This window comes from Hipposideros armiger, unplaced genomic scaffold, assembly GCF_001890085.2.
Source record: "Hipposideros armiger isolate ML-2016 unplaced genomic scaffold, ASM189008v1 scaffold_212, whole genome shotgun sequence".
Lineage (NCBI taxonomy): Eukaryota > Metazoa > Chordata > Mammalia > Chiroptera > Hipposideridae > Hipposideros > Hipposideros armiger.
Window position 1 is genome coordinate 1,694,374 of NW_017731562.1, and position 12,428 is coordinate 1,706,801.

Here is a 12,428-nt window from a genome sequence, read left to right on the forward strand (position 1 = left end):
ACTAACTGCCCGTATATGCCTGGATTTACTTCTGGGCTTTCTGTTCTATTCCATTGATCTATATGCCTATTTTTATGCCAATTCCATATTAAGAAAACAAAGATTTTAAGCATACCAAACTTGGAAAATTCCAGCATCTTTTTAGAAAGCACACAGCATACAAAATATATGAAATTAGCATTCTTCACTCCATGCTCAGCATAAATTGTTATCTGCCTTGGGTGGGTAATAATGAATTCCTGAACAGGATAATGAATTCTTCTTCTAAACTGATATTTCTTCCCTGATCTTCCTGTACACAAAGACACACATAATTCTGTTATGTTACCTCCATGAAACTTGAAAAGTAACTTTCACACCTGAGAGGCAGCACATTTTGTGTGACATCTATCCCTTTGTAAATGACTTTATTTCACAACAGCTATGATTCATGTCCCGTTGAATGTAGTGCCCTGAACACCAAAATCAAATAGTATTGAAAAGACTGCACCCCATGACTATAATAATAAAAGAGCCAACTTAACTTGAGCCTATCTTCAATACATTATGCTTTGTCACTGTTACTAGTGTGACTGATTTCTGATCCCAAGATTTGTGCACAGCTTGTGCTAAATGCAGTGGGTGTTGGGTCCATACAAACATAAGCAGCAGAATATTATCCTTCCAGAATTACTGTATTTCATGAATCAATATACCACCAATTGTGAGATGTCTCATCGTTTTGTGCATTACTAAGAAAAAAAAAAAAACCTGCTGTCAAGTAAAGTGACTCAGTGGTTCAGAGGTGTTAAATGTGGGGGGAAATGTACGTCTTAGAATTAATGAAGTGTGGTGTGTAAGAGAATATATGCAAAAAAAATTGACTTAAGGCACAGAGTAGCATAATTAAAATCCCAAACATAGTATTGACCATCCTTCCTATCTATAGCATTTCACATAAATATTCAGTGTTGGGATAAAAGTTCCATATATATTTGTTTGTTCCTGCATTCCACAGTTCTGAGACTTGGCCACATTTGTTCTGTACAAAGATATTCTTTGTAGAATCCTTTACATTTTTTTTAGCTATTTAGTAAATTAAAATTGATATCATTTGGGGCATAATTTGGCAATATTTATTAAATCCTTAAAAAGATTTTATCCTTTGACCCTTTGATCCATGGCTGATATGTGTAGTCTAAGGAAGTAATACTGAATGTAGAAAATCATTATGCACTTAAACATTTATGGCAGCTTTATTTATTCTAATAAAAATCAGTAACAGCCTAAGTGCCCAATAATAAGGAATATCATTTTTATGCAAGTTTTAAAATCATATTTGTAAAGAGTTTACACAATAAAATAAATGTTTATGTGCAAAGAATAAGTGGCAGACACAGGATGCGAAGTATGCACCCACTAAATAATGTGGAAAAACTCATTAGGAAAAATATATATACCAAGCTATCAGCAGTTGGTAAATTGGGTAGTAAGGTGTGACTTTTAAAAATTATTTTCCTACATTTGGCATTTTCCAAATATACTATCTCAGTATATATTTATTATAAAATTGAAAAACAAGGTGGTTTTTAAGAGATACCCAGGATTTGGTTCTTGGCAACTGTAGCTTTGACATTTTCCATACTCATTCTCTCACTCCTTTTGAACCAGCTTTGCTTTCACCCAAAAGATTTGAGTCTGATGATTCCATCTTGCCATAAGTTTCATATCCATCTCCAGCTGTCTGGCTTCCTCCCATGTTGCCTTCCCAGAGCCCACGGTTCCTTTCAGTAAAATGTATGTGCCAGCATCTTCCTCAGTCTCAGGTACATTCTCGTTCTCATCCATTGTCTGCCATTGGGTGGGTGAATTACTTCATAGCCATGGAAATGGGCATTTGGGCAATTGATTCTGGCTCAGATCTTCAAGATGGTAACTTCTTTTATAGATTGGAAAGGAATTGTGTGTTTCTTGGCTATATTAGACTTGAACGTGTCTGAGGGACGTGAGACATTGGGGAAATGAGCGTACCTTGTGGAGAGTTTTTAGTGCAGTCTGAGCTGACTAACGAAAGCAAGGCGTGGGAATAAACATAGAATCTGCCTGGTGAAGAATCCAGGCAGAGTTCCTGAGCCTCCCTGGTAGGCCTTTGGTCCTAGAGGCCACTAAGACACTAGTGTTATGACTGACAAGTCCCCATAGCTTTTCTTGCTCATTGGCTGGCACAAGTGGCTGGTAATCTGCCTCCTTTTTCCTTGCTTCATCACTGTTCATGCTCCTTAGGTGCATTCCATACATTGTTCCTGCCATTATCTGGGCTGTTCTATGCTAATTATCACTAATGGCATCATTTCACTATAAATACCTGTATTCCTCAGTGTTCCCAAGGCTTCCAAGATACCGTTCCATAACAGAGAAAATAGTTGAGTTTCAAGGAGGGAAATAATAAATGTGACCCTAAGTATTACCTGAGAGTGCTACCCCATAAAGCGCATGGCACTTGCAGCAAACTTCAAAAACAGTCCGAATGATCAAGGCAAAAGGAGGAGCCCACTAGGGAAGATGCACAGAAAGGGCCGTTGCATGCTCGGTTGTGTGCTTACACTTCCTCCCACTGGGGTTGTCAGAGTTGCAATCGTATTTGTTTCCAGTCTTTTTGTGCTGTGTAACAGTGTTTCTCTACCACTGTGTACATATTAATAAAATACTCCTTTAAAAATTTGAGCCCATTCCCTGTGTGCCTTCACATAACTCCTGTCAGCAGGATCACAGTCAATGAATATTGGACGAGATGAGAGCTTAAATGAGAATTTAACTTTTTAAAATATCCAGAACAAACAGATCAACAACTTTCCTTATAAATGGCAAACCTGTGTTGAAATCCCATCCTGAGGAAAATCATTATGTATCCTCGCCCTTGAATTCTGGGGCGGGGGTGGGGTGGGGGGTGGGCATTGTTCCATTAACTCTGTTCCAGTGGCAACAGAGGGTAAAGTCACCATTAGTTGGTTTGTAGGAAACCCTGAGGTCAAGGTTGTGATTCTGTAGTTAAAACCATCCAACAATCTGCCATGAGGCCTCCCACTTCCAAGACAGCAAAATACATCTGGTTCCAATTATTCCAAGAATTAAGACAGCTTTTAGTATACATTGTGGACAGAGAAATAATGAAAGAACCAATAAGCATACATGTAGTAGTCACAAAGGATACAAGTAATGCAGTATTTTTTTTTCAAATTCCAAGTGTTTAAGATTTTGCTACAAGAAAAATGACCCTGAGCAATTTTGCAGCATGTAAATATATTAGGATTCTTCCTTTTGAAACACATAGTTTATTTACTAACACTGGACACGCATTTCCTCCTGTCCACAAATGTAATGATTGTAAGGTCTGTATCCATCTTTAATCCATCAATACTTGACAGCCCACAAGACCAAGTGTGTTATATTTCGCACATATTTTACAAGTTGGTTCTAAAAACTTTAAACAAAAGCCAAAAGCTGCAAGTGAACAATTTTCTCCTCAAAAAGCAGAAGCTGGGTAGAAGGGAGAGAGGAGAGGCTGTTCTACGCTCCATGCCCAAGGACTGTGCACTGCGCTATGCACATGTGACGTTTAGCCACTTTGTAATTGATCCTGAGTATTCTAATAGGTACAGAGCTATAATTATGATATGACATTTGTATATGTAGTGGTTTACTGTATTCATTGACTCTAAATGAAGAAAAGCAGAATGCTGCTTCCCTTGGGCAGATGTCATGACATTTATCTTCAGTAAGTCCTGACGTTTGTCTTCTGTTCTCTAAAACATTCACTTCCATCTTCTTACTGGTGATTTTAATGGGAAGGAAAGGAGCTGCCCAGCCTTTCACTCACAAAGGTCTTTTACTTGAGACTTGACACAGCTCCAGGTAGCTTCATCTGTCTTATGTGTGTGGGACATGTTCCCATGCATCAGTGTGATGCATGTACCTTTGTCCCCAGGGCCCCTGTAGGGCACCATGCTTATGTTAAGCTGTTCTCTTGACGTGCACACCAAACTGTGTCCTAGCACATGGTGTTTTCCTTATGCTGAAAGTAATGTGATGCATATAACTTGGAGGTAGTTTCCTTTCTGTGTTATGTTCTTTATTATGCTTGTCGATGTCTACACTTTTCAGTGAAGGCATCGTTTGGTCTGCGCTTGAGTTAGCTCTGCTGCACTGTCATATGTATTAATGATGTGCTCCTGGAAAATGAAAAATACAACTGTTTTCTTTCACCAAACTAAAATATAATTCTATAAAATGTAAAGTCAGTTTTTGTTCATTCCATTTCCAAATCATTTTTAAGATAACACTCTGGCTTTGAAATGACTCCCAAACTTTAGAAACTAAAACAATAAATTGAAAGAATTAATAATTTTTATCCCAGGATGTAAAAATGTAATATATATGTGGTGGCAGACAGGGCTTAAATGTAATGGGCCTAACATGAAGGGAGAGAAAATTCCATACATCATTTTTATGAAATCCATGAACTCTTTCAACCCACTAACCTACTAAGTAGTGGTCTTAAATTACAAAAAAGAAATGAATACCTTACTTCTGAGTCATTTATTTCCTTCTTAATAGTAGGATCTGGCCTATGATGACTCCAAAAGTTACAAATAAGAACATCATAGTCTTTGATGTCTAAAATGTACCCGTGTGCTGTTCTGTTTAATGCTTGCTTATTCATTTGAAATTACATATGCAGTTTTTGTTATTTTTAAGGCACTCAACCAGAATGCTGACCTAAGGAGTCGGTTGAGCAGAATACATTCAGAATCTATTATTTGTGATCAGGTTGTCAGCGTAAATATTATTCCTAGCCCTGATGAGGTAAGGCTCATTTTTAATAGCTATAGAGTACTTATTTTGTAGCATCTATATCTACTGCATATTTTTGTTTATTTTTATACAGTTCTTTTACTTTTAATGGATTCCCTGAATAAATATTTGTGTTGCTGACAGTTCAGTGTTCTTTGGAATAAAGGATGTACATGAGCTTGACATCATTTATTCTTGGTGATCAATGTATATTTTTATCTATTCATATTGTGTTCACCTGAACCACTCAATATTTAGCTTATATATACTCAAGCTTATGAATTTTCTGTGTCTGTCTCAGTCTTCATTTGAAAAGTTTATTATCATGAAATGGCCCGTGAAATGTTGAAAGAAACATTTTTAGCTGAGAAGGTGTTAAATAAAAGTTTTCTTAAGGTTTATTTTAAAAGTCCTAAGGAGTCACCTGACCTTTCTAAGATAATATTAGTGGTGCTGCTACAGCTACTACTGATGATGATGATAATAATAATAATAGCTAAAATGTGTTGAGTGAATGCTGATTATGTGCTAGGCATTGTGCTAACCCCTTTACATGTGTATCTCATTTGATACTCCCAATGACCCTCTGAGGTAGGTGCTATTATTATTCCATTTTCAGAAGAATTTTTGAAGCAATGATAACAAGCTAGGAGAACTCTTAGTATTTGGGCTAAACTTAAGTGTGTACTTCTTTTTATAGCCCTTTATAATATTACTATTTTATAACCATGAGAATTTATACTTTTCAACAGTAATATTTAAGCTTCAGATACAGTGGTACATGTAACAAGGTTTTAACAACTAGTTAAAACAAGGTGAGAGTTTTTACTAATATGAAGGTCATATTTGCACTAAAAACATGTTTTACTAGAAATCTACAGGTGTGAGGGTTCTAGCATCTAACTGCTTAGAAATACCATTCCAAGGCCACTTCTCTTTAAGTTGCCCACTCACTACATGTCTATTTACCTCATGGGACCATGATCTCTGATAACACTTATGTTCACTCAATTGCCTAGAACTTAGAAGTATTTCTAAAATTTTGTCATTCAAAAATTAGTTCACAGTCTCAGTTTGAATCTTGTTTCCAATCTGAAATATGTACTAATATATATATATATATATATATATATAATAGTTGTCTTACATATTTTTCTTATTGAAACTTAGATAGCTTCCTAGAGAACAATATTTATCACTTACTGAATAAAAATACAGTTTTAAATGAGGCTTAATGTCTAGTTATATGTTTCATTGGCTAAAATTTTAATCAAATTGGAAAATGAATTTTATAGATCCTGTCTAATAAAAATTAGTCTTGTAGATTGTTTTCTTACAATATCTATAATGGTTTCTACAAATACTTCTTGAGGTTTAGTATACTGGTTAGAATATGGCTAGTAATGACAGACCTAAGTATATGAGAATGAACTTGTGTCTACAATGAATTCTTGGTATTGATAGTGACTCAACTTGTTAAATTCCAGTTAATATCAATTAAGCATAGATTTAAAATCAAATCATGCTACCAGCACCTTTCAACCATGCATTTTAGATTCTTTAGACATATTGAAAGGAAATTTATGCAGTGGTCATTACTGAGTCGCAAGTGAAAACTACTTGTGGCCACAACTCTTTTAACATATGGTATGAATTTCTCTAGAAATCTGGCTAGTACATCATGGTCTAATTTGAACAAATAGCTATTCTTTGCTCCAGTAACAATTACACCATATGCTTCTCTCTTCTGTAGGCCGGTGAGCAAATCCATGTCAGTCTCCCCCTGTCACAGCAAGTAGCCAATGAGAGCCGCCTCTCCATGTCAGAGTCTGTCTCTGAGTTCTTCGATGCCCAAGAAGTGCTCCTGTCTGCCAGCTCATCAGAGAATGAGGTAAGTAAGATTCCTTAATGTGTCATTCCCAACTGCTTCTGACTGTGAGTTTGGGTTAAAGAAAGTAAGACTATGGAACTTTTTTTTTTTTTTAACATCATGTTAAGATGTCCAAATTGTAGCAAGGCCAAAAGTATGCAAGCTATATTAGTTCCCATGTACTGAGCAATTAGTGCTTCTGGCCATCAACTTATGACTCTTAAATTTGATGAATAAAAGGAAAGAATCAAGCATTTGTTTTGACTTTCTCGTATGATTAATATTTGAGGGTAACCAAATAGCTGATGACAGAGTGTTTTTATAGAAGACTAGCTAATAAATGTGGAAAGAATAGAGAATTTGAAAAATCATTCAAGCTTGCACATGTGTGTGTGCACACATATATCTATGTGTGTATATTATATATATACACATATATAATATATTTAAATACATCTTTGCTAGAGATATAAATTTTAGCTTAGAAAGGCAATGTATAGCACATCTAGTAGGGTAATTATGGTTTTTGGAGGTTACCACTGGCTATCATAAAAGCATTATTGGGTTATTTTTCATGCTCATGAGTCTTGGCAAGGTCTTGGAAACAGGGAATATCTTCTTTGGTTAGGTTGCAGAAATTTATTTTTTCACTGAAATTCAGTCAAGTATGCTTTCTTTCTTTTTTGCATGGGAGAAGCAGTCAAATTCTTGATTAGAAATTTTGTCATTTGATATTGTAAATCTGTACTGCATTTTCACAAAAAGGAAATGAAATAGTTGCTAAGTGTTATTTCCATATGCATAGAAAATAGATTGGAAGAAAACTTCCTGATAATTAGTAGTAGTTGTTTGTGGCTGTTTGGAATTATGAGTGATTTTAGAAACATAAATAAGTGGAAAAGAAGTAATGAACACATATATCACTTTTATAATGGAGAAAAGGTAAAATAGAATTCTTGTGGCAGATACTAAATTTGTCACCGCACCATGCCACTCACCTGCCTCTCAGATCCCTAGTCATGCATTAACGGATTCACAGACTCCCATTCACAAGCCAGAGTACTAGTTTAATTATTCATAATGATAATTGATACTATCAGATAGACAAAATAATCATGCTTGCTGATTACTGTCCCTTTTCCTATAGGCAAATCTGCAGGGGCGGTCTAATTGCAGTCAGGAGGTTGTTTGGTGAGCGAGGAAGGAATGGGAGCAGGAAAAGTGAGTTGCGTGAACTCAAGGCTAGGAGAGCCAGGACGTAATAGCTACAAGGTTTCATCTGCATTAGAGGGATACTTGGCACGTGGAGAGTGCATTTGTGTGTGTGAGCCAATCTCTGTTTCCCTAGGAACCATCATGTGCAGACATGGTACCAGTGTTTTCTTTTCTGAGCTCTCATTGCTGACCAGTCCTTCTTCTTCCATCAGGTTACAGTCAAACTTGACTCCACATTATCTGGGCTCTGACCCTCATCTGATGACTATAGCTTATCTCCCAGAAAGCAAACTTATTTCCCTGTTTCCAAGCTCTGGGGGTCGCACCCAACTGGGAGCCCAATTGCCAATTGTATCAGACACTGGCAATGCAGAAATGAAGAGGACATGAAGCCGGTTATTGCACAAATCCAAGCAAGATGGTGGTGCCACCCCCAAGGGAAGAATGGCAGAGAGAGGCACAAGGAAGTAGAGGGCAGAGGGGCATGGAGATGCCATGTTCATTTTGAGACATTCTGAGTTCATCAGATTTCTCAGTAGAGTTATCTGGCCAGCATTTGGATATTCAAGTCTAAAGCTTAAAGAGAGAGCAGGTCAGAAGAGAGTAAGAGTCGGCTCAGTAACCAGCTGCCTGTGAGACATTGCCAACTGGGTGCTCTAATTCAGCACATCCAAAAACAAATTAATCAACAAACCCCTTACACACACACACACACACACACACACACACACACACACACACACACACCAAGGAAAAAAACACAAACTTACCCATGCTTCGCTTATTGCTTATCTAAGTACTCTTCTACCTAAGTGTTCACATCAAATACCTGGGTATTTTCCTTCACTTCCTTGGGATAAGATTGTTACTGAGTCAACATCACCTGCCATCTCTAAGTTCCATGGTGATGAGATCCCCCCAGAAGTCTCCTCGAGTCTTCACACCAACAGACTTGGCGAGCCCACCTGGCTAGTTTACTTCCATGTGGGAATCCTAGCAGCAGCTGCAGGCTCCAGCAGTAGATTCTGCACTACAGCTGCCAAAGGAGAGTGGGCCTCTGCAATTGCTGTCCACCCTGCCTGGAATACTTTCCCAGGGAGCACATACTCAAATTCCTTACTCCTTCAGTCCTTTACTCAAAAGTCACCTTTAGGGAAGCCTACCCAGCTGCCTTATCTACAGCTCAGAGCCACCATTTCTTCTTCTCCACTGACCTTTTATATCCCCTTCTTGCCTTATTTTCTTCCCTTCACGCTTATTATCACTGTCCAACAAAATATATGTTTCACTTGTTTGTTGTGTGTGTCCCCCCAACTGCAATGTAAGTTCCATGAGGGAAGAGATTTCACCACTGTGTCCCCAGCACTAGAGCAGTTCTGGGGAGCCCAGAGGTACTCAATAAATAGTTGCTAACCTAAGGAAGGAATGCTTAGAGCACCTGAACACACGGGTAATTTAAGAAACATCTGACCATTAGCTGTTTTCCATTAACATTTTCTATAACCAAGCAAAAAATTCTCTGTATGAGATACCAACCAAGGCACTTCACTTAATGAGTGCACAGCCCTTTAAAAGAATGCTCTTCTTGCTTCTAGAGTGATCTACTCCCTTACCTTTGCTCTTAAACTTGTTTCTGCAATGCTACATGCCTGGTTGCATTTAGAAAAAAAGATTTCCTGAACTCTTTTGGATCCCTAAGCCTGTACAGAGAAATATTTGGCTCCAGGACTTCTTGACCATGGGAGAGAAAATGAATATATAGTCACTGTTTTATTATAACACTGCAAAGCCTTAACTTTATGTAAGTACAGGATGACATGAGTGGATCGGGCTGCCAGCCTATGGCTGACACCTATGATACAGATCTTACTCAGGGCCCACATCATTGAAGAATTCTTTTACGTTCTACATGGACCATTCTAAATGGATGCGGGTATTGGACCATTTCTATCATATATTAGTTTGGGAGAGATTAGAAATTGAAGAGGAATAGACTGTTTATAGCTTGTTGTAAGATAAACATGAGTGTTTTCTTAACAAATTGTTCAAACAATGAACATGCATGCAACACGAATTTGGTTTGGGTAGTCATTTGTCTCTAACAGAATTGTGCGTAGTTAGCTTTTTTCAGAGAAATCACGTGGAAGAGTTTGGTCTACTTTTTTTTTCTATCAAGTTTAAGAAGGTGAATTTTATGAGCCTGATGGTTTAATTTTGAGATTTGTTGCAGTCAATGGGAACAGGAAGTCAGTTGCAGTGGGAAAATAAGAATCAGAAAAGGACTTTATTCTCAATTTGCTATCTTTATAGACTTGCTCAGTGTGCAGAAGCAAAACTGTCATTGTTCATGTATGCATGTGATCATTCTATCCATCGCTTTGTTCTCCCTAAATATATGAGCTTTTCTCAACCCTAATTTTAAAAGTAACAGCAATAAATACATAAATCTTAAAGGCAGAGACTGACTGGTTTTATCACATACAAATTTAAAACTTCTACAAAAAGTTTTTTTGTGCAAAAAAAATGGCACAATGCTAAAAAATATATTGCAAACTAAGAAAATGTGTAACCTATATGATAACCTGAAAAATATGTAAAATTTAAGAAAAATTAACAGAAGATGAAATTCAAACTTTAAAAAGAGACCTTTTATGTATGTAGATACTAAAAAGGTTGGTAAGTGTAGTGTTTAAGTGGGTGTGGAGAGACGGATGCTCTCATATACTGCTGGTAAGAACAAATGAATAGTCTTTCGGGAGAGCAATTTGACATCATGGTACAAAGCTTAAAAGTGATCCATTTGACCTAGAAATTTCACTATTAGGAATAAATGTTAATGAAATTGCCAGACAGATTTACAGAAATATATTGTATTGTCTGTAATAATAAAAAGTCGGCAACAACTTAAATGCTGATTAAATTCCTTGTGTTATAACTGTCTAATGAAATACATTGTCATTCCAAATAAAGATGAAGAGCTATATTTATTAGAATGGAAATATATTCAGAGCACTATAGCCTAATATGTAAGCTGATTTCCTTTTTCAGTATCTGAAGATAGATGCATCAATATGTTTGTGTAGGCATTGAAATTGGGGGTAACATCCACCAAATATTAAAAGTGGTTTCTTTTAGGTGATGGAGTGATGGGTGATTTTTGTATAATCTGTTTACCCTCTAATTTTTTACAATAAGAGTGTTTTGTTTTTATGTGCAGGAAAAAATATAGCACTATTTCCATTTTGAAGAAAGTAAATAAATACCGTTAGCATTCTTGCCTGCAGTAGAGACATTAGGTTTTCTCATTCCTCTAAATAGCTCTACCATACTCCTCTGTTTTCTTATCTGCTCCATTTCTAACTCCCCTGAGTACATATGTTGCCCCTAAATTTTACTCTCATGCAAATTTTGGTTTCATTTTAGTTCCATGTTTTTCTCACCCAGAGAGTGTCTTCATTCTTGGTTTCTTCTTATCCCTAAATCTTCCTCCCCCACGCACAAATAATCTGCCAAATTTTGTTCATTACACTTGAGACATGGCTCTCTAAGCAGCTTTGTCTGCAGATCCCCATTGTGGCAATCTTAATCTGAGATGTCAGTATTTCTTACCCGGACCTGTGTAGAATCCTATTATCTGTCCTCCTTAGGGAAAGCTGCCATGTATCTTCCTGAAACTAAATATGATACTATCATTCCCTTGCATTTAATAACTCATAAGATTATATGTGAACCCTTTATGTTGACGTGAAAAGTCCTCGTAGTCAGAGCCTCTTCCTGTTCTCCCCAAATTCTGGCATAGCCACTCAGCTTCTTAGCATCTCTGGATTAAATGTTTCTCTTGTGGCTTTTGCCTTTGCACACCCTCCCTTCTTCCTGCGCTTCTCCCTGTTCTAATAATTTTCCCAACACCCAGTGTAAATATTATTTTCTCTGGGCAGCCTCTCCTGACTCCTCTAAGGGGAGTCATAGGGCCTCCTTTTTTGTACATTCTTACTGCATTGTACTGAAATCTTTCTGGTTATGTCCTGGCCTCCCCCAGCCTCTTACTCCAACTAAGACAGAGAGCTACTTAAAGACAGGGCTACTTTGACGAATCCTATATTCTGGCTCATGGAAGACCCTGAAGTGTTCACTGCACATGTGCCAAGTACATTCCCCACTATGACCTCTGCTTCTCATTTGGGCAACATCTTGTTGTGTTTCATTGTTTGATTTTTCTCACCCCTCAAGACTGAACAAAAATTCTGATCCTTTCTGTATTCTTTCCTTCCTTAGGCTTCCGATGATGAGTCTTACATCAGTGATGTGAGTGATAATATATCTGAAGACAACACCAGTGTTGCAGACAACATTTCTCGGCAAAGTAGGCATCCTTTGAGCTTCTGGGTTGTTCTGTCCACATAACAAATTACAACACTGGTGTTTCAATGAACAGTCACTTTTTCTCCACCTCACTAATTGTTCCTTTTTGCAGTTGATTGTCCAGTAGATTTTTGTATTTGTATAATCTGTT

At 37.2% G+C, this 12,428-nt stretch overlaps 1 protein-coding gene across 1 annotated transcript in view; it reads left to right on the plus strand.

The window, feature by feature from the left end:
* The window catches only part of OSBPL6 (oxysterol binding protein like 6), a 210,586-nt gene that overhangs the window by 182,660 nt on the left and 15,498 nt on the right, over positions 1-12,428 (plus strand). The window contains exons 15-17 of the mRNA XM_019654014.1: positions 4,735-4,842; positions 6,584-6,721; positions 12,191-12,301. Of these exons, the coding sequence (XP_019509559.1) occupies positions 4,735-4,842; positions 6,584-6,721; positions 12,191-12,301 (357 nt within the window). The remainder of the gene's footprint in view (positions 1-4,734; positions 4,843-6,583; positions 6,722-12,190; positions 12,302-12,428) is intronic.